This window comes from Corvus moneduloides, chromosome 3, assembly GCF_009650955.1.
Source record: "Corvus moneduloides isolate bCorMon1 chromosome 3, bCorMon1.pri, whole genome shotgun sequence".
NCBI classification, from domain to species: Eukaryota; Metazoa; Chordata; class Aves; order Passeriformes; family Corvidae; genus Corvus; species Corvus moneduloides.
In genome coordinates this window covers 113,931,258-113,958,198 of record NC_045478.1, presented here as the reverse complement: position 1 = coordinate 113,958,198, position 26,941 = coordinate 113,931,258, and the positions used below count along the sequence as shown (strand labels likewise).

The following is a 26,941-nucleotide window of genomic DNA, read 5'->3' as shown; positions in this document are numbered from 1 at the left end:
CAGGGGAGGGAAGCCTCTGGCTGTATGACCCTTCCAAGGATGCCAGGTGGATTTACCGAAATGTCTGAGTGGCAGTTTAAATATCTTCCGGTAATAGTATGTCAGTTAACAGGGTGGCCAGAAGCATTTCCAGCTGTTTCAGCAACTACAGGATCAGTTATTAAAGTATTTTTGGAACAAATATTCCAAGATACAGGATTGTGGAACCAATAGACTCAGATAGAGGAACTCATTCTACAGGAAAAATTCTTCAAGGGGTTATGGCTGCTTTAGGAACACAATGGAACCTCCATACCCCCTGGCTCCCCCAGAGCTCGGGCCAGGTTGAAAGGATGAATGGAGAAATACAGAAACACCTTTTGAAGCTGGTGATAGAAACCAGGATGCCATGGGTACGGCTCTTACCACTGGCTTTAGGAAGAATAAGGCCAGACCCAGGGGAGACATTCAAATTATCTCCCTTTGAACTGAGTTTGGAATTCCTTACCCTTGTAATTCTCAACCTAGTGAGGGGGCATGCATATTTAAACCAATATGTGGCCCAGATACTGTCTCTTGTGAGATCTCATTGACAGGAAGCTCAACTGGCACAGACCCTGCCTTTGGACCTTGCTATTCGTAACATCCAACCAGGAGACTGGGTCCTAGTTAAGGAGTGGAAAGAAGCACCACTGGTGGCGAAATGGCATGGACCTTTCCAAGTGTTACTGACCACAGAAACAGCTGCCAAAACAGCTGAACACGGGGGGACCCATCCTACACAGGTCAAGGCCTGAGGCCCCAGAGATTTGGACATCTCAGCTGGAGGAAAAGGAGGGGAGGCCACGACTGACACTCCACAGGAGTGAACCGGAGCAGCAGCCAGTGCATCGACATCGGGGGAAGCCCCATGCACCTGCCCAGAGACTGCCTGCTGGAACAGTCTGTAAGGGCATCCCTCCTTTCAAATCTCCAGTCATTGGGGGCTAATCTTCACTGTCATTGTTTTCTTTATGTTAAGCTGTTTCTGTGCCCTCACTCACCACACGTGGTGCGGGAGATGAGGAAGGGGCAGTCAATAGCTAACTCATGTAAGCACAAGTTAACTATTGGGAGACAGCACATGTTAGTTCAGACAGCAGATGTTAATTACAAAACCTAAGAAACTGAATTTGCCCTAATCTTGTCAAGATAGAGGGGACAAGGATTATTTCAGAGACTGCTGAATGATTCCTCAAAGGACTACGCGTGCCCAGGGAGAAAGGTGAAAAGTGCACTGTGAGGAAGACTACTGGTCTTCATCAGAAAGACTCCCAAGGAAGAGGAGAGGCCTTCCTCAGCACAACCACCAGGACACACAGCACATGTGTGACCCTTATGCTAATGATATTAATGACTTCCGAGAAATAATTTGTATAACCGCGCCTGTCGCAAGGAATGTGATGAATATTCATAATTTAACCCATAATACTGTGTTGTAGGACGCACCGGTGTGTGTGTTTGGAGGAGCGATCCCCACACACCCAGCGTGCTGAATAAAGCAAATACCCACTTCTCTGACTCTGTCTCTGAAGACTCTCCTGGCCCGGTTTTGGCACGATTCAGAGACAATGTGACAGTGAAAAATTAGGTTAGGAGATTACACCATTAGAACATTTCTCTTAATAATCTTACCTTTATATTGTCAGTTAGGTTTGGGCCAGAGGTGGGAGAATAATTTTTTAATCTTAGGAGAAGAAGTAGCAAAAACCTTTAACCTTAGCAATTGTTGGGTCTGTGGAGGGCCAGGAGGCTCTGAAGACTGGTCATGGGTGGCCAGCCCAGTTGAGCCTAAATGGTGAATCAGCACCCTGAGTGAGGTCCGTAACAGAACGGGATTTTGGGGTGAAGAAGCAAGTCCATGGTGACTTCATTCTTCTGAAAGAGGCATTTATTGTCTAAAGAGAACAGGAAGTGTATACGTGGGAAAAAGTGTTTGTGACTGGACTTTATCTTTGCATTTATCTATTAGCAGAAGAAGGGGGAGTGTGTGGAAAATTAAATGACTCAAACTGCTGTTTGCAAATAGATGACAATGGAAAAGTGGTGAAACAAATAACAAAATTAATAAGAAAGTTAGATCATGTACTGGTCCAAACATGGAAAGGATGGGAATGAGACACGTTTTTGTGGTTACCTGGTGGACTATGGGTTAAACAAATGCTTTTTTTTCCTCTTATGTGCTGTAGATGATGCCATGAAGATTTTTTGCCTTTTCTTTTATACCCGTTATACGTTTTTTACAACTTCTGTATTCTTAGTGCTTTTTCTCTACATTCTTGGACTCGTTTGTCAAGCTAAGAGACTAAACATTTTAGAAGCTTCGTAGCTAGGGATCAGTGTGCCCCAGACCCCAAGGTCCTCTCTGAACATATTCTGTAAACTAAGATAGAACCATCCAGGGGGAAGGCTCCTTGGGGAGGGGGGCTCACTTGAGCCTCTCATTGGGGAATCTTTGATAGATACGCTAATTAGTAAAACCTATAATGTTATACCCCATCTTTTGGGGGGGGCATTTTTTGCGGGGTGCATTTCAATGCATATGATCCTTAAAATAAATACCAAGGTAAAATCCCTTTTCCCCTTCTAACCGTGTATGACTCTTGATTTTAAGACCAAGAAAAGGCATCACAGGAACCCTAATCTTTTTATCATTGTCTTGGGGTGACTTTATGATATGTATCCCATATCGCTGCCTATGCCCAGAAATTAATTTCTGTGCCTTTCTATGCCTCTAAACTGAGCCTGAGAGGGGGAAGGAAAAACTGAGCAAAACTTCATTAAAGCAGTTTGCAGCTTGTTCAAGGTCACACACAGATAGCAATTGGTTTTCCCAGCTGTGGCAGGGGAGGGAAGAAGGACCTGGCTTGCTGGTTTCCCAAGGACAGGGTTTTTTTTGGCCAGTGGTTCAGCTGCTTTTTCTCCAAAGAGAGACTGAGAGTTGAATTTTTCCTTCCCTGGAATTTCAGATTTTCTCCCTTTTCTACTGGACTGCTTGATTTCTTCGACATCAGAGCACATCAGGAGAACTTTCCACTGGGCACAAAGGGCCTGGCCCTGGGCCAAGCCCCAGATCCAAGGAGACCAAAGGGAGGACCCTGACACTTAAACTTTCCCAGGTTTTTCCTCCACAGCGAGAGATTTTATTATTTAGCATTATTATCATTTTCCTGTGCGTTTGTTAAATAAATAGTTTTTATCTCTTTCACTTTCCTTTGAGGAAAATTTATTTTTTCCTGAACCTGGTGGGGGGAGCGGTGGTTGTACCTTCTCTCAGAGTATATATTTCTAAATTTGGCCAAACCGGAACAACCATGCATGATCCCTTGCTTAGTGCAACTTATTCAACATGTGATCAAGGGGATGCAGGCAGTAGCCATGCCTACTGATCCAGAAATGGCTACAAAAGGGACAGAATATGATGTCACTGCAAGTAACTGCAAAACAAAATGCAAAACAAAACAAAAAAAAGACCCAAGAACAGAAAAGTAAGTCAATGATAACTAAAATTTGTAAAGACAATTATTGAGAAACTAAAAGAGGAGGGATTGAAAGGAATGAGAGAGATTTGTCTTTACAAACAAACTGTGGGTTTGCTGATAGGTAAAGATAGATACTGAGAGATAAAGAAGCAATGGAAAGAACCATAAATTCCATAGGAAAAGAAAAAGGCGGGGGGAGGTATACATTAGAAGGGGGTCTGTATTAAGCATTTCAGGAAGTCTGTACCTCTCAAGTACCTCAGTCAATGGGGAAAGAGAGGTAAATGAAGTCGGGAAATTAGGATAAAAAGGGGGCTGCGTCCTCTAACAATTTGAGAGACCCCTGGAGAATGCCTCATGGCCTCTGCCTTTATTTGAATACAGTAACAGGACTCCTCTGTCTCCTTTTTGGACATAAACCGCTGGTGTTCATGGATTAATTTTCCCAACATTAGGAATATCAACTCAAATTAGGTTATTCAGTCTTAGCAAATAAATGGCAAAAAGCACTACAGGCACTTCTTGCTGTCTACACAACAGCTCAATTTTGGATCACATTTGCAGTTTACCTCAGTCTAATCTCAAAAATAGATTTCATAAATCTCTATGAAATTCCTTCAGTCACTTTCAAGTGAAGATAAAAATAATTAATTCTAAACATTTGTGGCCACTTCACTAGGTGGAAGCAACTTAAATAAATTAATTAAATTTTCAGAATTAATAGTTATAGATGTGTGTCCCTAACTTCATAAATTTCAAGGAAGACAGGAGAGAGAAACTTAACAGGAAGCACATGAGAGTTCATCCTAAATGATGGGTCATTTGAATAACTCCTAGGTTTCTGTTTTAAGTACATTAAGGTTGACCGTTTGGCCCAAAACCCCAAAAACTTGTTCTAAGGTGAGGATATATTTAAGGTAAATGACAAACTTTAATTGTGAATATAACTCAGTTACCTTTAGAAATCCTTCCATATGTTCTTATGAGTAAAAAAATATTGTTAATTCAGTTACATTAACAAAAACACCACATTAGACAGAATTTGCAAATGATGGAAGAAATCCATAGAAGGAAGTGGCAATTAATTACCATGCCTCTTATTTTTTTTAAACTCCATGATGGTCTAAAATTTTAACACATTGTCAAATGAACAGCTATTAGATGAATGGAAACATTTAAATGTATCAGCAGTTAATCAGTGTTACCTAAAAGCAGGTATTTAAGGACACTGGCTCTTCATGCTGTGAGACTAAATGCTAACACAGCTGGGATAAATGGATTGCACATAAGTCCTTAAACTACTGATTTCATCAGTTGTGCACACCTAATGTCACAGTTGCTACCTTCCTCTCAGACTCAGTCTCCTTGCACACACGAAAGGTCAGCTTATGCAGCTGTTTTTTACAATTTAGCAACCCTAGACAACCCTTTCTCCTTTGAGTTGCAAATTTGTGTCTAAAAAATTTTGTGAGGGAAAAAAGTCATGTTTCCACTTTAAGAAGCACAAAAATCAAGTTGTAATATTGAATCAGGGGGATGGGTAAGCAGAGGTTAAAGAATTCATTAGAGGTTACTAAGAATTCATTTGTTAGAAGCAATGCATACCACTTGCCCAACACTTACTGTGCTCACCAAAGCAGGATGAGAAGATATGAGATTATTGATAAGGCAAAGGAATCTTGACCAAAGATCCTGTTTTTAACCTAAAACTAACTCAAACCAGTCTTGAAGTTTGGACTTAGCTCAGGGGCTTAAAGAGCATGCGCAGGGAAGGAAGGTGAAAAGTTCAGGATGAGGAAGACTCCTTATTTCATCTGAGGAAGACTCTTATTTCATCTCAGAGACCTCTGCCCACACCACCAGACAACACTGCGCAAGCGCAACGTGGATGTAAATTACTTCTGGGCTCATTGTAATACGAAGCGAGGCTAGGCGGGGCTAGGCAATGAATATGTATAGGTGTATTGGGAAACTCAATGAATATGGAACTTATAACCCTATATATACCAAGCTGAATGCAGCTATCGGCATGCATGACTTTGGAGGAATTATCCCCCATGCATCCCAGTGCTGGAATAAACATACCTACTTTACTACTTACTCTAGTAGTGGAGTCTTTCCCACTCATCAATATGCATCTGAAAGAGGGATATAGCATCCAAACTCCTACTTTCTTCTGAGGCACCCTGAACATTTTCTGCTTTCAAAATGCAGCAGGATAAAATAAAGATGATTCATCACAACTCAATTTTTATTGTTTACAGTGTTATTTGCTATTAATGTCAATGTTGTTAATAATTTATGCATGAGATTTACTCAAACCTAAGACCAAAGGGGCTGGGCTTTTTTCTTTTCCACCCCTATCTGCAATAGAAACAAGCACATATGCCTCTCATTTTGCATGAAGAAATAGGCACTCTAACAAAAAATGCCAATGTCACCTCTCTACACCAAAACTCCTCGATTTCTGCAGGCAGCTTTTAGAAGCATTTGATGGATTTCAGAAAGGATGCAAGACTCCCCTTCTTTAACACTGCATTCTTCCTTTGTTAGGCTAAGTTTACTTCCCTGAAAAGAAGCTCTCAGAGTAAAGTGAGATGGTTTTTCAGCAGCTGAGCTGTGTCACAGCCTCACTCCTAAACAGGTCTTTTTCAGCTCCTTGCTAAATGGGAAGATATTCTAGGTGCTCCTGGAAGATAAAACATCATGAAGCTCTGCTGCAGCACTCACCAGCTCACTTGGCACTCAGTCCTTTCCAGGCCAACACCATATATCTTTGTTCCCAGCTGTCCTGGGTGCTTTTTAATTTCCAGATTTTAAAGTTTTTATATTAAAATTGTAATTCTCTCAACTTCCTCCCTAAGGGTTAGCCTCTCCCTTCTTGTCATTTCCTAAAACTGCAGCAAACAGATTCTCCAGCTCAATCTCCTGCTGTACAAAAGCATTTGGCGATAGTATTAAGTAGGAACAAGCTGAAACTTGGGGAGAGGGACAGGGGTGCCTCTGACATTATTTTAGTCCTGTGGAGATCTATACTCTTTTTCTTAACATTACAGCAATCTGGCATGGAGTTTGCTTTGTGTAAAAATGAACAGAATCAAAGGGTAACTATCAAACCATAACCAAGATTATTGAAGTTGTTTGTGTTCAGGCTTTTTTCTTTTTTTGATTTCTTTCTCTTAGGGAATTTTCTCCCATTTTGTTGTTAAGAAACAATAACAACTGGTACTTAAGAGAGACTAAAGAAGCGGCCACAGCTCAGGGGAGGAGGGCACCTGGCTGCACTTCTCTTATCTGAGGGTTTCTCTTGGAAGGGCAGAGATACCAGGAGAACTGGGCTGGGGAAAAGGGGGCTGGGCACATCTCCTAGCTCTTGGTTTCAGAGGAGAACGGTAGAGCTGCTGCTTGTGGGGGGAATTGGCTGCAGCTGCTAGAGCCCAGCCCTGCCCTATTTCTCCTGCCATGGCTGAGCCTTTGCTCATGAGAGCAGCCATTGAACTGGGATCTTACTGGCACCCTGCCTCACTGGAAAAGGACCCTTGCCATCTGTTTGGGTGCCTCAGGGGAAAAGACCGGGACCCCAACCCCCTCCCAGAGGGCACATCTCCCTGGCTGTGTGCGGCAGCTGCTGCGGAGGAGCTCAGCTGCCACTGCTCAGCTCCGCTGCTTTCTGCCGCTGCCCTGGGCTTTTTCACTGCACTCTAACCCACACCCTCTGCCTGCCGGGACACCCTGTGACCCCTGCTACAGCTGCAGAGTTTCTGCTACCTCTTGCTTGCCACCCCAGGTGAGCCCACCCTGCCATTCCGGTCCCTTCTCTGAGGTTCCTGCTGCAGCCCGTTTTTGCCGTCCAGCCTGCCCGCCATCACCATGTGAGAGAGACACAACTGAATTCGTGACACAGCGCCCCCTGCAGGCGCAGGGGAATCATCACACCCACCCTGCCCAGCCAGGAGCCACCAGCGCCCCTGCCGGCTGTGAGTGGAACTGCACCGAAGGGGAAACCACCTGCAGCCAAGAAGGCTGTCACTGGGTTTCCAGTTTTGTTTGTTGTTGCTGCCGGTGTTGTTGTTCGTTTGCCTTGTTATCCCTACATGGTAAAGAATTGTTATTCTCTTTCCCATATCTTTGCCTGAAAGCCCCTTAATTTCAGTTTATAATAATTCCGAGAGAAGGGAGTCATATTCTCCATTCCAAGGGAGGTTCCCACCCTAGGCAGACACCTGTCTTTCAAACCAATACAGAAGTGGTTGAAATTAATAAAGAATTGTCTTTTCACCATATGGCAATTCTTTGACAATAAAAACACCATGGGGTTTTCCTGGTGGTTTTGGATTGTAGTTGAGAAGACATGAAATTAAAACTAATTAAACAGTAACCCCTTTATATACACATAAATATTTTTCAGTGCGGTTGCCAGGAAGAAGCGAAGAGGCTGTGCCTGAAAAATGACATTAAGCTAGGTAATACCTTGGTTGAGGTGTGTGGGTTCTGTAATCTGAATACCATTCACAGAACACTGCGCTCCATTCAGCGGTATGAGGTTCACAGTTCCATTGAGATTCTCAAAGATGCAATGCTCACTTTCCAGATCAAGGCCATGAAGAACTAAACACAAAGAAGTAAGATAACATAATTAGACTCCTCACAACCAGTAAGATTAACATGCTAATAATAATTTAAGACACATTGCACTATATATCTGAGAGTATATTTTCTCTTTATTCTGGACAATGTTTTCTTCCTTCCTTTATCACGTCCTGCATGCCTTAAATATTTACTGTTTTATTCTAGTGGAAAGTAGTGTGCTGGGTTGGTTTTGCATTTTTTTTGTGTAACGCTCTTTATTCCTGTGCTTTGATACGTGATTAGCAAATGCTCCTTTCTTCCCAATAAAAAACAGAAAAGTATAATTCACATATTTGTAGAGAGAGATTCTTTGACCAGTTTTACCAGGAAATAATGAAAACTTGTAGACCTTAAGGCAAACATGCTTAAATCTGAAAAGACAGGATATAATATGCCATTGTAGACAAAAGGAAGCCTGAAGTTCTTACATCCTGTGATATTCAGGGCTTCTATCAATCAGTTATGCTACTTTCTATTTTTTCTTCCAATAATGTATGATTATAGCTATTGCTTAATAATCCAAAGCATCAAGTTTGGTAGTTTCATGGAATTTATTATAATAAATCAAATCCAGACAACTTTTGAACCATGAAAATACACCAAACTAAGTTATTTGACTCTCAGATTCTCACCCAAGAATTAAAGGATGCAGTTTACTTAATGAACTGCCTTCCAGGAACTTATGTAAAACTTATGTGATAGGACAGTCGAGATCTAGCAGTTAGTTGCTTTGGTAAGAAATCAATAGGAAAATCCGTAGATTTCTACCAACATTCAGAATTTTTTTAAACTCAAATCTGAAGTCCCAAGACTATCTTAGATATAACAGTATAACAATGCTGTCATTACACAAAAGTTAAGAGAATGATTTTACAGTAACTGTGACAGGTGCTATATGAAAAAGAATAGTATTTTTACAGGTGCTATTTCAAGAGAAGCAAAAAATAAATTAGTAACGAGTATATGAATATAATTAAAGCCCACAAGCTATGCTAGAAGTCATGCTCTTTAAAGTGAACTCCATGCAATTCAACTTTCAGATTTTCCAAAAATTAAAATACACAAAACACAGAACAACTAACTCAAAAGGGGAAAAAACCATATGAAGCTTAGTTCATATATTAGGATACTGGAAGAAGAAAGAATATAAAAATGCCAAATTCCATACCAATATCCTGTTCTGTCATAGCATCTTCTCTGCCAACATATGTTTGGCCCTCCTAATTAAGAGAGAAACACACATTATTTCCAGTTGGAATCTCGTTATCTTCCCCACAATAATATAATTTATCCTTCCACTCTCTCAGGGTAACCTGAACGAAATATGTATTTAAATATACATGAAAAAAAGGAATCACACAGCATTTTCAGAATGCTTTCACAGTCTTTATTCCGCAGTATTATCAGCAAATTCAAGTTTCAACTGTCCAGTGCAGAACCACCTTTGCAGTTTTGAGACAATCTAGATTTGGATTTTAAAGGTCAAGCTTTATAATTACATGAATGACAAACCAATACACAGATAAAAATATGAAACACCTATCTCTGGTTAACCAGTTGATTCTCAGGATAAACCTAAACAGATATTTTAATTTCATCACTTGCAACCTCTTAAGAGCTTTTCTTGCAGCAGCAGAGCAGCATAAAGAGCTTTTCTTACCATAGGAATGTAATGAGCACTATATATAGATAGCAAATCAATACTATAATTTTTCTACTGAAAAAATCATAAGGCATATAAAGGCTATGGAAACACAGATGTGTATTTACCTTCAAGTGGTACAAGATGATACCAGTACTGAGAAGATCATCATCAATGCCAATGAGATGAGGCAGTTCAGAATCTAACACAACACCTATCCCTTCTTTCCTCAGAGCCAAGGTTTGCTCCTAAAAAGGACAAAAGTCTATTTATTAGGATGTGCAAGAAATACCCCTCTTCCTTCTCTTTCTAAACTACATTTAATGTAACTTCTTCTCTGTAGTATCACACCAAAGAAAGAGCAATTTTTTAGAATTTTTTGATTTTACATTTTAAACCTGACCTCTACTTCTGTTAAGCATTCCAACATTGCTGTTGAGGAAATCTGTGAAGGTGTTATTTGAAGGAAACCAGACAAACAGCTGAATTATACCAGATAAGGAACATCAATCAAGAGCGTAACAAAGCAACATTGTCTAAAAGCAAGCTATGTGCCACCTTTCATAATGGTAAGGAGAATTTCAAACTCCTCAGCATTCAGTACAGCTAAAGAAGGGAACAGAACATTAAAACTCTTCAGCAGTCCTTTAAATAAGCTGAACCTTGCACAATAAAAACCCCTGACACCTGAGAATTCAGTAAACCTAAGCAGTTAAAATAACATGCAATGTAAGAGAAGCACTGCCAGTAGTAAATAAACATAAGAAATATTCACAGCACATCACTTCAATTCTCCAAAATTCCTTTGGGCCACATTGTACAGCCATCCATAGGTTGAAGCATCATTCAGCAGGACTGCAAGTAGGAGATTTCAACCTTGGATAAAGTATTGTATGATGTAGTACACAATAGTCTATGCAATAAATAAAAAATTAATTATAGCTTTGAAGTAAGTTTTTGTCTTTAAGAAGTTTAACTTTCAAGTTGAAACAGAATTCTATTGGCTCCCAGGCCTGGAAGATAACAACAGTAGAGACCATGAATGTGCACACAGAAACACACCATTTTTCAAGACAAATGTGTTTTTCTGTGTAAACGAACTAAGCCCTGACAATGCATGAAGCACAGGCAATGTCAGCAGATATTCCATCTGTGTATTACAAGGAGCACACTTTTCTCCGGGGGCTAGTAAAACAGGAAAATAAGTTTTCTGACAGCTGCATGACTACTCCTTTTCCAAGTCATCAAATGCCTTCTCCAGAGCCAAAAAGACACTACATTGTTTGAAAGAAAAAACAACAGATAGATTGTTATATGCATTTTCCCAAGTACAGCAATCTGCAAGTCTACAGGAAGAAAGCAGATGTAAAACCTCATTTCCCTACAGACAAAAAAGGTCAATACTGATACTGTCTAAAAAATTCCAAGTATGGATATATCTGGAAAAGGTAAGATGATAATACAACATATAAAACTCTGCAAAACAAAACTGGGAAATGTTACTCTGGTCAAGGATGAATGAAAAAGTTCTCCAGCATTCAGAAATAAAAAAAATAAGCTGTGATTCATGTGCAGGTCGGACATTCAAAATGCGCCCAGATATTCCTTGATATTATAAAAGAGTCGCATCATAAATCTAAAAAATACAGCTTAATTAATTGTTCAGGAGAAAAAGTAATTTCAGTCAAAAATACCTATCACATATTAGATATTTATTGACTAGCATCTAAAGTTATACATAATTTATAATGTTCCCATATGACAAGGATGAAGACAAGACTCTGAGGACCGGTGACTGGTTACTGCCAGCACCTTTGGCCCAATGGAATTGATAAAATATTAAGAGCTGAATATTTTTTCCCCAGCACAACAAAGCATGTTTGCTTTTTGCCAACGTCCCTGACAGAGGAAAAAATAAACATCCCAGGAGACAAAGAAATTATCACTGGGTGAGAAATAGCTCACAAATAATTAAGAATAAAGAAACAATATGATTCTTTATTTTCCAGTCTTTTAATATTCAACACCTTTTTACTATAATCAGAAATAAATCATGCATAATTGTGATTTAAAACAGATAGCTTGGCTTTTTATTCAGATCTAAAATTAAAGAACATAAATTAATTGAGTTTCTAAAGTCATACTTTGTAAACAACTGCCATTCACGCACAGAATGCATCCTTTTAACGGAAATTTTAAAAGAAATGCAGCAGACAGTAGCTGTGATTAACTATGATATCTTTTAGTTTAATATAGGTTGTAAATTAGCTTTTATCTTCAGATACAATTTACTAAAAAAACACTGAATCTTAATTAGATACCTGGAGTAACTCCTAAACTTTAATCGCTTGGCTTAAAAATTCAAAAGCTTCTGCAAGGATGCTTCCAAATGCCAAACAGTGCACTTTTGCCCCAAAATAAAATCACAGAAACATCACCAATAATAGATCTTTATTACTCTGTTCTCTAACAGTGAGAAAAAGAAAAGAAAAAGGCCCAAGAGAAGTAGTCAAATTGCCCCTCTTTCATCCTCAACAGCATAGGAAGGATATCTCTGAAGAGGGACAGACCTCTTTTGAAATAAATTGAAGGTCTGTAAGATATTACAAGGCAGAGAAATTATTAGATTTAATCCACTATTTGATTTACTTTCATTTGTGCTACATGATTTTAAGAAGTGGTGAATCCATAAGTCAAATGACAAGAGCATGAAAGGTTGCTGTCCCTATTGAAAATTACTAAGTCAGAAAATTTATGAAAATCTCAAGGTGCAGTTGAAGAAAACTGAATGTACCCACATGCTTCTTAGCTTGAATTATCCTTGAACAGAAAAGCGTACACATACTCCCTCAGTATTTAGGATGTGTTCACAAGCTGTGGACAATAAAGCAAGCCAAGTATTATCCACAAAGGAGCACTTCAGTTGATCTAAGTGGCTACTGTGCTGGGAGCAAAAAAAGGTTATCTTCTTTGGGAGCTGCTAGACCAAAGGGACTCACTTGAAGAGTAGAAACTCAGAAAATAATTCTGAGTCAGTATACAAAAAACTACTTATTTAAGTGAAAGTTAAAATAAAGAGATTTTATTGTATATTTAAATTGTCTCTTTGAATTCAGCTCTGACTCAGCTGTCAGAAATATCCTGATACAGTAAATTCATTTACATTTATATAGAGAGATATAAAAGCGCTTGTGAAATCTCATTTCTTCTGTGCTGATGTATTAAGTTTACTGTATTAACTGATACAGTGGCACTTCTAAACTGAGATATGATCTGGTAGCTTTAAGAACAAATCTTTGACTAAAGTACTCACTTGAGCTGAAAAATTCATCATCATCATATACAACTACTTATTATAAAGACGACCACTGTGACACACAGGATGTCTTTAAATGTTATTTCTTTAAATGCACACACAAAAATAGAGCCACACAGCTTTTCTTTTTTTGGCCAACAAGATACTGAATTAAATTAAAAAGAAAGTAGGTCCAAAAGACATTTCTAACATTCCTTGACCAATCTACTAGTGGAGGGAAACATTATGCTGCTATTGTCCCAGCACATATTAAAGATTATATGTAATTAGTGCACTGCAATGAACAGAACCTCTCAGGGGAGTTCAATTTTTGTCATGCTTTCCAATCCAAAAATGCAATTCTTTTATTTAAATATTGAACAGATAGCTGCTGGCACACAGTCCTAAGAATACACGGTGCAGGTCACTTTCAGTAAAACATGACAATTTACTTAGCTAGCATGATGTTCAGATTTCTACATTTAAATTATGCAAAAAAAAGTGTAATACCAAATTTAAATACTATGTGCAAAAATGTGCAATAGCAAAAGTCTTTGCATTAATATTTAACCAGACTATATATGAGAAAATTCTTATGCCAACAGGTACTTTGAGTGCATTTGATTTTATTGAAAATATGCTATTATATCCTGAGTTCACAAAAAGGTCTGACTATGCTCAATGGCCCCAGACTAACATTAAGTCATCTATAAAATGCATAAATGTAAACTGCACACAAGGGAAGTTCTTAATTCTTAATTGGTTTTCCTCCAGTTATATATTCAGCACACTTTGCATTTCCTTTAAATCACTGGAAACAAATGTTTCATACCTAGAGAAAAAAATATTGCACAGTGTTCAGAATTCAAATGCTCCCGAAAAAGCTGATTTCCAAACCCAGCATATACATGGCATTAAAGAGACTATGTAAATAGAGAGAGGAAATATGCGTGAAACAGCCTCAGCTGGTCATGCCATAATCAGCATGGGTGAAAATCCAAAACTTCTCTCACTGAAGTCAGAAACTTACATATTCTCCACCACGGGACTGCAGAAGATTAGGTGACTTAAAAGCACAGTTCCGTTGCAGTAGTTCTGGACAAACACAGGAAGCTGAGGGCTGTACTACTGGATTACAGCAAAGAATACATGGCAATATAGGCAGACCCACTTCACACCTAGTTCATACATGTGTGCGCTAAGAGGGCTACACTGTTTGAGTTTCCAGAGTTAACCCTTCCAAGAAAAGAGAAAATGAGACAAAAGTGCAGGGCAGGACTATGATGAATGTGCAAAAACCCCAAGGGGGGAAATTCCCAAACAAGCAGTGGTGCCTTGATGCTTCTTATATGAGGAAGTAGAAAAGAAAATTGATCATCAGGAGTTCAAAACCAAAAGGAATCCCTTGTTGTTAAATACAAGGACACTGTGGACACCAGTAATTTACATGGCTGCAAAAAATTGCCTGGAAAAAAAAGGTGAGAAAAGGAAAAGAGGTACTTGTGGACAAAGGCACAGGGTATCCATTGCCTGGGGTTCCCTAACTTCAACAATCACAGACATGGAAAGCATGGGAAGTTTTCTGGACAAGGATTGCTATCCACTTGCCCTGTTTTATACTCCAAAATTGAGTACAGCTGAATAAACCATAACTCACCTATGTGGAGCTTATTCCCATCATTCAGGTGGTACAGTCCTAATGTAGGCTTTGAATGGATTAAAAATAGTAGGAATATAAGAGGAATATACTGCAGAGAGACCTCTGTTTCTGTTCACAGAATTTCAGATAAATTATCTGAATTCTAGATACAATTCTTCTCAAAGTGCTACATAAACAGATTGACAACTCCTTTGAATTTTCAACTGCATTGCATGATAATTATTATATTTATAAAGATGACAGGCAGCTACTGAAGTTGCATTCCCAGTATTAAGAAGCAAGTGTAGCAAAAAATTAGTGAAGCTGCCAGTAAGCCCCACAAAACACAAGAAAGCTGATTTGATTAGTTCTGTAATTAAAGAAAAACTTGAGGAATTTTACCTCTGCTTGAAATGTCAGCAACATTTCTCCCACCTAAGAAGAAACAACTGAAAAGTGACCTCCTGTGTCACAAGTGCTGTGCCCAAACACCGTAACAAGTAATTTTATAGACTACACTCAGGCTCTCATCCATTGTATGATGTAAAATTATTTCAAATATTTGGTCTGAACTTGGTAATAGCCAGTTTACATTCATGCACTTTGCATCACTACTGACATTCAGCTGAAATAATAATTTTCCTTCTCCAGCCTTTATTCATTGATACTGGCAGCAGTGGTATCTGTTCTCCTTAGTGTGGTTATACTAGGTCAAACTCAAAGCATTTCCCCCCAGGAGATGACCAGGCTCACCATATCCCAGAGTTTAGGACATCCTTTCTCAAGGTCTTCTTCCTTGACAACTTCCAGTGTTCACAGTGTGTATACAATTTTGCCAGCACCTACTTCCACTCACTACACACAATATCTATCTGATCCTTCCAGATTCATGTGTCTTTTATGCAGACATACTATCTCGTAACAGTAAAGTCTCATGCTTTCCTCCTCCTCTTCCACTGTGTATTAACACCTTTGCATTGCAAACTATTTACCATCAACCACCCTTCTGTCATCCTTAGACTCACTCAATCCTCTGTCAGACGCTCTGCTAGACAAATTAGCTTTAATATCAGCAAACTTCCCCAGTTAACACATTTAAAGAAACCATTAAACATGAATTAAGCCCAAAAATGTGCTCCAGGACCACCTCCCCAAAACCCCTACAACTACAAACTTAGGTCCCCTCTCAGTACCACTGCTTCCATCACATCCTCTGTATAAGCATTTTTATTGTATTTAAATCCTAATCTCCACACTACATAAATAAGGAAATAGTTTCCTATACGTTCCAGAGTCAAACGCTCCATCAACATCCACCAAGATGAGAACCAGTCCCACACTGTTTCTAGCGGTGATCACTGATGGACAGAACTAGATCCAGCACACACTGGGCAGACACACCAGGACTAGCCAGCTCAAGAAATAAATCACAGACTACAGATAACATGACAAATATTAATTATATAGGAAATGACTATTTAAAACCCAAGAAATTTATAGGAATTATGAATATGATTTTGAAAGACATGGCAGAAAGAAAGACACCATTTCAAAGAAGTATTTTCAAGAAAAGCATTTCTTTCAAATTAAATTTTCCTCACTAGTCCAGCAAATATAAGCCATTCAGAAGGCAGTATCAGTCAAGTTTTTGAGTCCTTCCACAATTCACTTCAGCATAACAAATATAAGTCAGAATAACAGTTCTGAATTTAACATTTGCATTTAGCTTTAAATGTTTAGTTACACAAGGTAATATTTTAGCAAATTATTTTTCATTCATTTTATTTTGAGAACAGAGTTTATGATTACTCTTCTGGAAATTGATGAAGGTATAATCACCTTACCTTCTTTCCCAGACATTATGTGCTAGGTTTAACTAGGTCAGTTACAGAAAATAAAAGTTGCACTTACATGATACTTTAATGCAAATTAAAGGCCTATTAAAAGGGCAGAAATCACAAAAAATATATTCAATTTGATCTCAAGGCAAACATTTGAGGATGTTACAAAAAGATAGGATAAAGTGCCCTTTAAAAACTATCAGTTTGATTTTGTTTACCCAAAGCATAAAATAATTGGTGTGTTAAGCTGGCACAAAAAGCATTAGCAGCTGGTTGTTCATCATAAAGTGACTAGGATTGTTGATACTATTCTTTTGTAAAGCAGGTAAACTCAGCTGAGGAAACGGAACTTTTCTTATCAAAACATCTTCCCTTAATTCTAATTCCAGTAAAATATATCTCATCTAAAATTATACTCCAATCCTACCATTAAAACTATACAAAATTAGCATATAAAAATACAGCTATAAAAACTGTATAATTATACATAGTATACTGTCAATTGGCCCGAACTCTCTACATGGAAGCATTTCTAGTAAAATGATTGAAAGCCAGAAGATACACAGGAAATGTCCATGTCCTTTACTTACATGTAATGAAACTACAGTTCATTTCACAATTTTAATAATGAAATAGAAATGAACAAGTCATTCTAACTTGCAACAGGTCAATACAGTAATTAAACTCCTTTAAAGAACAACATAAGAGGACACCACATGCTTCAGCATACAAGGACCTCAATTTTAATTATGCACAATAATGAACCACATGTACAGATGCCAAACAAGATCACACCTACCTTTAAAAAGGTAGGTCGAAAAAGAAAATAAACACAAACTAAGGGAAAAACTCAAGATGAAAAGAGTATAAATCCAGAAATATAGTCAGAGGAAATAGGTACCATATGAATCACAGGGAAGTGTCCTTTAAAAATAAACTAAATAAAAGCAACCTATACTGAGATATCTATAATCTGGCATCAGCCCCTAAGACCAAGGTCAAAAGAATTATCATATCTAACAAAAAACAAGAATACTGAAATCATATTTCATAGCTAAGACAGACATCCCAAATATAGACTGAAGGGTAAAGTTCCCATCACCTTTTTTGGTATGTTCAGCAAAAATTGAATGGAAAAATTCAGAAGGGAGGAATCTCTTGCACTGTACTATGTAATCCAGACTACGAGACATTATGGCATTCTTAGCAGATTGCCGTTTTCCCACATTTGAGTATTTTTTAAATGTAGGGCCCATTGAGTCAATGAAAGTAAACCAGCACAGCTTTGCCAACAACTAACAGAAAATAACGTTTCCTTGAAAGATGCAAACCTGCTGTACTTTTAGGGAAAAAATGCAAAGCAATCTACCCAACGCTCAAGAAGCAACCACTGACCATTGCATTTTGCTAACTGACGTGAACCTTAACTTCGATAGCTGTCACCTTTTTTGCATTCTGAGAAAAATGTTCAGGGAAATACTTTTTCTCAGCTAATATAAAACAATAAAAGAGGAAGTCATGTTCTCCAAAGGAGGTATGGCGTTTGTTATACTTACATACTGTAAGAAATGAGGCAAGTTCTTCTTCAGTGGAAAAACTTTGTGTTATTTTTATAACTATACTGACATTTGAAAAAAGGAGTGTGCAAATGCTGTGTATTATGGCAGCCTTGTGTCTCACCTGAATACTCAGTGACTACTGAGAGGTACTACTGCACCTCAAAACTGTAGATCTACTGGAGGTGATTAATTCCAGTATGTAAATGACCTCAAAATAAAGGATTAATGCACAGATATGGTGTAAAATAGAGCACTTTTCAATGACTTATAATGACTGGCAAGTGAATATCACCAGCCATAACAGATGGAGAGCAAATCCCCTCTTTCAATCCTAAACCTTTGAGGCATTCAGGACACCAAGTTTCGGATTTTCAGAAGTTAAGTAAGACCTCACAGTGGATCTAAATCTAACCATTTGAACAAAAAGCAGACTAGGCATTTGAAATATTCATTTAAATGCTTCATTATCATAAACTATCAGGAGCACATTAAAAATCTCTTTCAAAAATGCTGCCAACAAGGACTATGTGACACTGAAGTAACCTTGAATCTAACATGTACAATACATCCTTTCCTAATGAAAACAAGGTGACAGGTGTATTAAGACCAACAAGATCACTGGTAAACAAAAGCTACTTGTTGAAACCAGGACAAACTTTGATATTGCTTTACCAAAAGCAATCTATGAAATTAAACTTTTAAATATGTTATTTTAATAATAGAGAAAACTTTTAGATTTACTGCGTAAAGCAGCTTATAAACTTAGACAAAACTACAGAGATTTAAACATAAAACCAAATATAACCAAAATCTCTCCCAGACATATTCCAATTAAGAGTATTAATGACTGTCTTAAATTCAGCTAATCTATTTAGATCTTAAGAGACTAGCAACTTTAAAGGAAAATGGCCAAAAGAAAGTTCCTCAGGAGGAATCCCTCTCAAATTTCCCTGGGTTAGGGATACAGTAAGATACAATTTCCATTGGTTAACAGAATCTTAACCTTAAAATTCTCCTTTGCCTTTTTGTTACGTTCCCTATATGTGACTGCGTACTAGTTTGAAAACAAACTAGTGGGAGGCACCAAGTCAGAATAACAATTTAATGGGGAAATTAAAGAAAAGGAAAAAAAACCCTAAAAGACAACACTGTTTCAAACTGACAGAGTCAAGATACAACCTGAGTCCCTGTTAGGCAGAGTGGTGGTAGCAGTCTGGTAGAATGGTGGCTGCAGTCCTCTGAAGCAGTGATCCTGTAGAAAAAAAGGGTCTGCTCTTCCTCAGAAGGTCCAGCGGTGGCTGTGTAGCTCCTTTCCTCTGGAAATCCAGTGGGAAGGGTTGTCTCTGGTGTTCAGCATCTCAGATTATATCCACAATGGGATGCTTGGTTCCTCCCCCTGGGTGGAGCATCTCACAATGGGGTAATGAGTCATGAGGCCAAGTGTTGATTAGGCTCATTAACAGAAGATAGTCCAGAGGGAATCATGAGGCAGGACAATGATGGACCGTTAACAGAAAGATAGTCTGGGGGGAGGAGGCAAGGAAACACTGCCCCACCTGATTTCAACAGCTCATGAAGATGGTAATAGAATACACTGCAACCCAGGACAGACTGTTACTCTGGAACCCATCAAGGTCAATCAGACCATGGACTCCTTCCTTCCACAAGTCCACGATGCATTTTACAGCCATCCCTCCACTGACCGAAACCAGAGAAAGAAATAGTAAGAGACAGCGAGGTGATCACGTAATTAAAGACTGTTAACAGAGGCAAACGGCAGGCAGACTACTGTAAATCAGCTGGGCATTTCAAACACCTACATTTCAGCTGCTCAAAAGCAGGACTTCATACTTACCACATTATCGGTTGCACTTCTCAGTGGAAAAAGCCTTCCTTGCAAAGTTGGGGTATGCAAGCAAAAAGACAAATGGATCTGTGCTTTCTTATAAGGGCCAATTAACAACTCAAATGAACACCAGAAAATTGAAACTATATGCTCCTCGTTTTTCACACAGATAATTTTTGGTTATGTGATAGTCTGCCTGAGTATAAAATTTACTGTTTTCCCCAAAATTTTGAGTATCCTTGCAGCACATAATTAGTAAATTAACAAATGCTGCAGATCAATTAGCATATCAGTATTTCGAAGTCTAGTTTTCTGAGTTCTCATCAAAAAGCTGTCACCCACAGAAGCTGCAGAAGCACAAATGACAGGCAGATCCCACTGGGGAAAAAATAAACAGACCACACACACAAAACACAAACAAGCAAAGAACCAAAAAAAAAGCAAACAACCCAGACAACTATGGACATGCCATTCCTTCATGCAAAACATAATGCACAATCGGGAATCCTGATCAGGTTTTTTTAAGTTTCTGGATAGCTGATCTTGTTCCTTATAGCAATCAAACTTTGTATGATGCCTGGAAGATGGGATTTTGGATTGTTTCCCTTGACCGGAAATTCTGTTTGAAAACAAACATCTCCACATTCAACTGGAAAAAACCCAAGACAGACAAATTATCGTTTTTAGGAAGATTCAAATATGTTCTTTTCATGAGTCACGTCAGCAGCTTTTTTGCCCAACTCTTGTAGAATCATAGAAGCATTCGGGTTGAAAGGGACCTTCATAGGACACCAACTAGAACAGAGCCTCATCCATCACCTTGTCAAACCCTTGTGCTTGACCACGCCCTTATCCAGTCAAAAGTGTAAGTCTGATACTGTAGCCTGAGCTCAGGAATGCAAATGAAGGAGGATGCTGTGAAGCTTCCAAGAGCAGGTAAGAAACCAATTTCACTTCTTATAGCATCAAACTGCTTCTTCAGATAATTAAAGGTCTGAGCACCTTTGGATTGCTACAAAGAAGTTGAAACTGTTACATTTTGAAATATAACCTATCTCAGATTTGTTTCCTTATGCTCTGTGAACACAGCAACAAAATAAGAACAAGGGGCAATGAACAACAGTTTAAAACAAAAATAAACTTGCAACCTTTGACAATCAAGGGTTTAGAGCAGCGTCTGTACCGGAAGATACTTTTTAACAGACATATACCATAGAGAAAATCTGGTAATTTAATTCAGCAAGTTTTTCCAAATGTTACAAATAGGACTTTGAAAGAAATTAAACGTGAATATTTAACAAAAAGTTCTACAGAAGTTGACATTTTGAAGATGATTAAGTTTTTGTCTAGTCCATTGTGGATTAATTAGTCTTAACTATGTTTTCTGTATTTACATAAGGGCAAAAACTCCAGATGTAGAAATGCTGATATTCATGGGTGAACTATTACTAGGCCAGAAGCTGCCTGAAACTACAAGTCTTTTGCTGAAAAAGTTCCTGCAAAACAATGAGACTTCTTTCACAGAGAAAGAAGTTGTGCTTGGGAAAAGCAAAAAATAAGTGCCCCATAGAATTCTGTCTAAACCCTGTGTTTTTACGATATTCATACAGCCAAAGCCACTTCAAAACAAATGGGAATTAGACACCTAAAATATCCTCAAGCACAAACTGATACTTCAGTACCTAAAATAGGGATAACCTGAAACACTAGCACATTACCCTCCAACAAATAAAACTGAATCTGCACTCTCTTTAACAAGACTCTTATTGGATGAGTCAATCACTGCTGACAAGGTATTTTTATGTCCTTCTGGGAAGATTGTAGTGGAAACAGAAGGATATTAAGTTACATTAGATTGTAGGGGTTCAGTATTGTCTGTACTAGGTCTCAGTAACATTTTCATACTCAGAGGGAAAAACACATGTCATGGGTTAGCAAGCATAGTCCCGGAAGTGATATTCTTGCAAAGGGGTGCTTACAGCTTCCTCTGTGACCTGACAGGACCTATCAGATGGCCAGTTTGAATATGGACAATTCTTTAAGCCACTTAAAGTTCTAACCGCCTCCGTGATGCACACTTAAGAATAGGAAACTCTGAGGCAGAGTCTCTCTCTCTCTCTCTCGTTTCCGGTGCTGGGACAGGTGGCTGCGGGCCCCGTGTGCGGGCCAGCGGGCCCAGCCCAGGCCCTGCTCGGGCCAGGTCAGGCCGGGCCACGACCATCCTGGAGCCGATGGACCTGTTCCACCCGCAGAACCCCCCACAGCTCTGCTGTGGGCAGCGGGAGCAGCTTGGCTCTCCCCCCCCCCCCTTCCCCCACTGCGGCCAAGATTCAGCTAAAGCTGCACCGCTGTCTGGCAGAGGTCATGTGACCGACAGTGATAAGCAACATTCCAGCTGCAAGGCCTAGGTGAGATTAACCCTTTTAGTGCTGTGAAGAGCTGAAAACCTGAGGGAAGAGAAAGAGGAGATGCTTAAAGCTGAAATTCTGTTGTAAAGCTATGATGTATCAGAATACCCGTTGTAATTTCATGCAGGCATGAAATGGGGGATGGAGCATTCAGCTTGTACTTGTGAGCAAAAGCACCTGTACTGAGATAGGCAGATGCTGAAGCAGCTGTAATTTCATTAAAAGCTTGAACAGGGAGAGATGGAAGAGGCGAGGACTTTTGCTCCAAATGGGAAAGGAGAAAACCTCAGTTCCTAGAGATGCTCCCAGAGATAGTCCTAAAGATGAAGATAGGAAGACCCTTTGCTCCGCTCCCAGGGAAGGAGAAGGGCCTCCGTTCTTAGAGATGAAATGCTCCCAGAGATGGGTGAAGAGAACTTTTATTTCTGAACGGCTCAACCTTAAAATTTTACCCCACTAATTTCAAGAGTGGACCCTCAAAAGCAGTTGTGGGAAAAGCTGCAAGTCAGGGAAGGGACTCACATGCGAGCAGAGAACCAATCTGGGTGGCTGTCTTGTTGTGATAATGTTTTCATAGCATGGGCAAGAGAGACTCCTCTTCCTAAATGGACTGAACAAGGTTATTATGGAAGTGGTAAACAGACTGACCACCTCTAGGGTTGTCTTTTTACATTGTCACTGGGAGAAGGGAGAAAGGTGAGGGGAGGAGAAGTGTTCTGAAGGTGTGGTATGATTTTTTTTTCTTCTTTTAGGTCTGTTAATAAACTTCTTTATATTCTTTCAAGTTTGGTGCCTGCTTTGCATTTCTCCTAATCCTTATCTCACAGAAGGTAAACAGTAATGAGTATTTTGGACCAAACCACTACACTAAATTGGTGTTTCTGCCCGGTTACAAACCCAACCCGCTACAACACCTAAGTGTACCAGAAGAAAAAATTCTGCATAATAAAGCAATCTTTCTATGGACCAACTGGAAAAACCTGCAAGAGGCAGACAAATTATCTGGAAACAACAGAGATACGTTCAGAGTGTTGCAAAATGTGGAATGTGGAAAATTTTCTTAAAAAAGGATGTTCTTTAATGTTTGATCTTTGTTACACTTTCAAGCCTAATCAACAAGAAAGGAGATGTAATCCCTAAATCAGAGAGCAGCAAACAAGTTCTAAGTGATGTCCAGGTGTTAGAAAAACAAAGTTCTCACTGGTAAAATTGCCTTGTTAAGGTTTAAGGCTGGACATGCTTCAGTGATCTCAGACCTAGGGGGAAGTTAACAAACCTTGGGAAGACAGAAGTAACACTGATAGTGGACCCAGAGAATGAAGAATATATGGGTCACAAGAACATATGGCAGAACTTCCAAGACGAGAAAGAAACTAATAAACCCAACTCACCAATTGTGCTGAAATCAGCTTCGACTGGGCAACAGGTTATTTCGACAGGGGCAGATCACAACCACCAACCCAAGAAATCCACAGACTCAAAAGAAGAGAAAGCTTGAGTATGCAGACTAATTCACATGGGAAGTGAGAGAATCATTAATCAACAGAAGAGAGAATACCAATTAATAAGAGAACTAGGTGACTTGTAGCCAATATACACTAATTCATTTGTTTGCTAAAATGTATAAATAGTAAAAAGTTCGGATAGCTGATGTGCTTGATTTGTGGAATACTACCAGGCACCCAGGCTTGTTCAACTCTGAAATAAATGTTCAATGTCTCTCTCTAGTGTGTAATTATTGGTTTGTTGCACACCAGGTAACCCATCTGATTTCTGTGGACAAGAGCTTTTCATGCTTGCATTGAGGGGTTAAAGTACTAAAGGCTGAAAAGATGGAACAGACCCACTCCTTACTTTTGAATGTAGCACTGCCATCTAGAAGACAGACTTCATCAATAGTTTTCCAGACAACTAGCATATACACAGTAACCTCCCAATATAAGAAAATACTGAAAATGGATGTCAAGAAACACTAGAAATGCCAGCATTAGGAAAGTTATTGATAAGAAGGTTGAAAATGGAAAAAGATTTCTCTATGCATAATACTGCTCAAAGAACTAAAAGAGGAACAAGAAAATTTCACTTCAAAGTATGAGAAAATATTTACTGTATGGACAAGAAGAACAAGAGGTAGGAGAGGAGTAAAAAAGTATTTCAAAAGATGGCAATCTGCTGTGGGTTTACTAGTAACATCTCCTTAAAAGGTGGAGGAATAAGCACAGCTGAGTATTTAGCTTGCTATGTTTTGGATGAAAATTGGTTACATGAACACCCTTCTTGTTCTATAAGCTGGCTCCCTTAAAAATACTTACCATAACCAGTATCAGATCAGCTAAGACAAAACACAGCTGAAAAAGATTCGATTGTGTCTAATTGTGACTGACAAGATGATTCCAGGATTTAAAAAAAAAAAAATTGTTCCAAGAAAACAACTCTGAAATGTCTGAGATTCCCATTGAAGTGACATCCCACACATTAAACTAGGAAAAGCTTTTTTGCTCTGTATTGTATCAGTGAAGCTGCTCCTCTTCTTATGGGGTGTCTGTTTAAAAAGCTTCTTTTGGTTTTTATAAACCTGCATATACAAAATCAAATTTCTATCCCATGTTTTATTTCAGTCTGATACAGGTATGGCTTTTGGAATAACAAAATAAATTTTGAATCACTAGCCTTCAAAGTAGTACATGCTATTTGGGAGGCAATGCAAAGAGCGGAGGAGATATGGAACACACCATCAGTGAAGGGGTATGTTTTATAATTTGTGCACATGCCAAAGTTACGTTTGGGACTATCCTGGGACTTCGATAAAACGCTTTTGAAAATTAAAAATAATGCTCTTCCTTTATAGGCAATATTAATTATTTATATAACCATCAATTATGAAAGGGGATATTGATTTCCTTGTGCATATAGATGTTGGATAAGGCACAAATTCTTACTATGTCTTCTCTTTCTAGATAATGGAACAAAGAACTAACACTATACTGTTGGCTGTACTGGTTTCAGTGCAATTAAAACAAAAAGTTCAGTAGAAGTAAGACACTTTATTCTTCTGAGACAAAGAAACTTCTACTATCCAAAACCACAAAGAAAACCACCATCACAGAAACTTCCTAAGCAGATTTTTGCCCATCTCCCAGAGCATTAGATTGTAGCACTCTCATCAAGCAAGAAAAGAAAAGCCATTAAAGAGTCTGCAACAAGCAATATCAGAAAACTGCAGTTTTGTTGTGAGCAGCTTACTGTGAAAGTGCAGGTGCTCCTGCAGCAGCCCAGAAAGGCATCAATAGCTCTCTGCAATGAACATCAGTCAAAAAGGCAGATGCAGAACTGCTTAAATGAACAACTGCTAAGACAGTGAAGCTAAAATGATGGAAAATTAATGATGCAATTCCTTCAAAGAATAAGGAAAGTACAGGAGCAGTTCTTAGTCCCATGAGGTCAGCTTACCTTCTATATTCTTCATTATTTCTCTTTCCCTCTCGGAACAGATTGCGACAAGCTCACTGCTGACATAGAGATGGCTACTAATACACAGAAACCCTACTATCGTGGTGGCACCCCAAAACATCTCTACATTTAATGTGCTGCAAGGGTTTCCATCAGAAGCCTTGGCAGATTCAAAGTTATTTTTCAGAAGTTTGGCCTTTATTCCCGAAATTCCAATGACCAACTTAAGCTGAAATGCCTGGTCCTTGACACTTCAGACTTTGTACAGACAGAACTACTTCTGACATCTGAGAAAAATCACCTGAATAGAACTGCAGGATTTGGCTAATTGTAAGTAGAGGTTCCTGGACACTAGCCTGTAAAATCCTGTTTTCCACTGGCTTATAAAACTTAAAACCATTAAAGCTGCTATTTTCCATGCTGGTTCCTGTCCCTGCTAGCCTGGGCTAAGAGAAAACTTTTCTTCCGTTTCAAGAAGTAAGGCACCCAGAGCAAATTTGGTTTGTCTTAAGTGGAGGAGGCTTCAGAGTTTCCTATGTGTGAACACACTGAGCACACACTAGCCTCAAAGGCCAAGTCTACATATAGCAACACTGACATCTGGGGCAAAGAACAAGACTTTTCTTGCCATTACTGATGCTTCCGAGCAGGAGATATTATACCTCCCAGCTAGGAGACAGCAATTCCACCCTCAGTATTCTTCATGCTGATATCTAAAAAGGGGAAAAGGCCTGGCTGGAAGACAAAGAGACAGGCTATTTTCATTCATCTCTCCTTCCATATGCATTACGAAACAGCCTTTAATTATATGATAACATATTTTCTACAGAACCTGTAAATAATCCATTTCATACACTTTATTCTGGGAATGAATCGAGAAAGCAGTGGACCATTAGCTACAGGACTCCTACCTCATTTTTTCCTAAAGCTGGATGATAAATGAGTCAAGGAATTGTAGAGGGGAAAAAAAACTAGGCTCATAGCAGATACATTTATTAATTTTAAAAGCTATTTTGGGGTTTGCGTGTTACTTGGCAATGGGAGAATTGTTTCTTTCATCTAGAGTTCTGTTTACTATTTACCTAGATATTCACCTCTACTTCTGTAGAGATTGAACCTAAAGTAATAGATT

General features: G+C 38.9%; 1 protein-coding gene across 1 annotated transcript in view; it reads right to left on the bottom strand.

The window, feature by feature from the left end:
* KIF16B (kinesin family member 16B) overlaps window positions 1-26,941 on the bottom strand; it is a 171,806-nt gene that overhangs the window by 93,215 nt on the left and 51,650 nt on the right. The window contains 3 exon segments of the mRNA XM_032103634.1: window positions 7,971-8,108; window positions 9,298-9,349; window positions 9,900-10,019. Of these exon segments, the coding sequence (XP_031959525.1) occupies window positions 7,971-8,108; window positions 9,298-9,349; window positions 9,900-10,019 (310 nt within the window).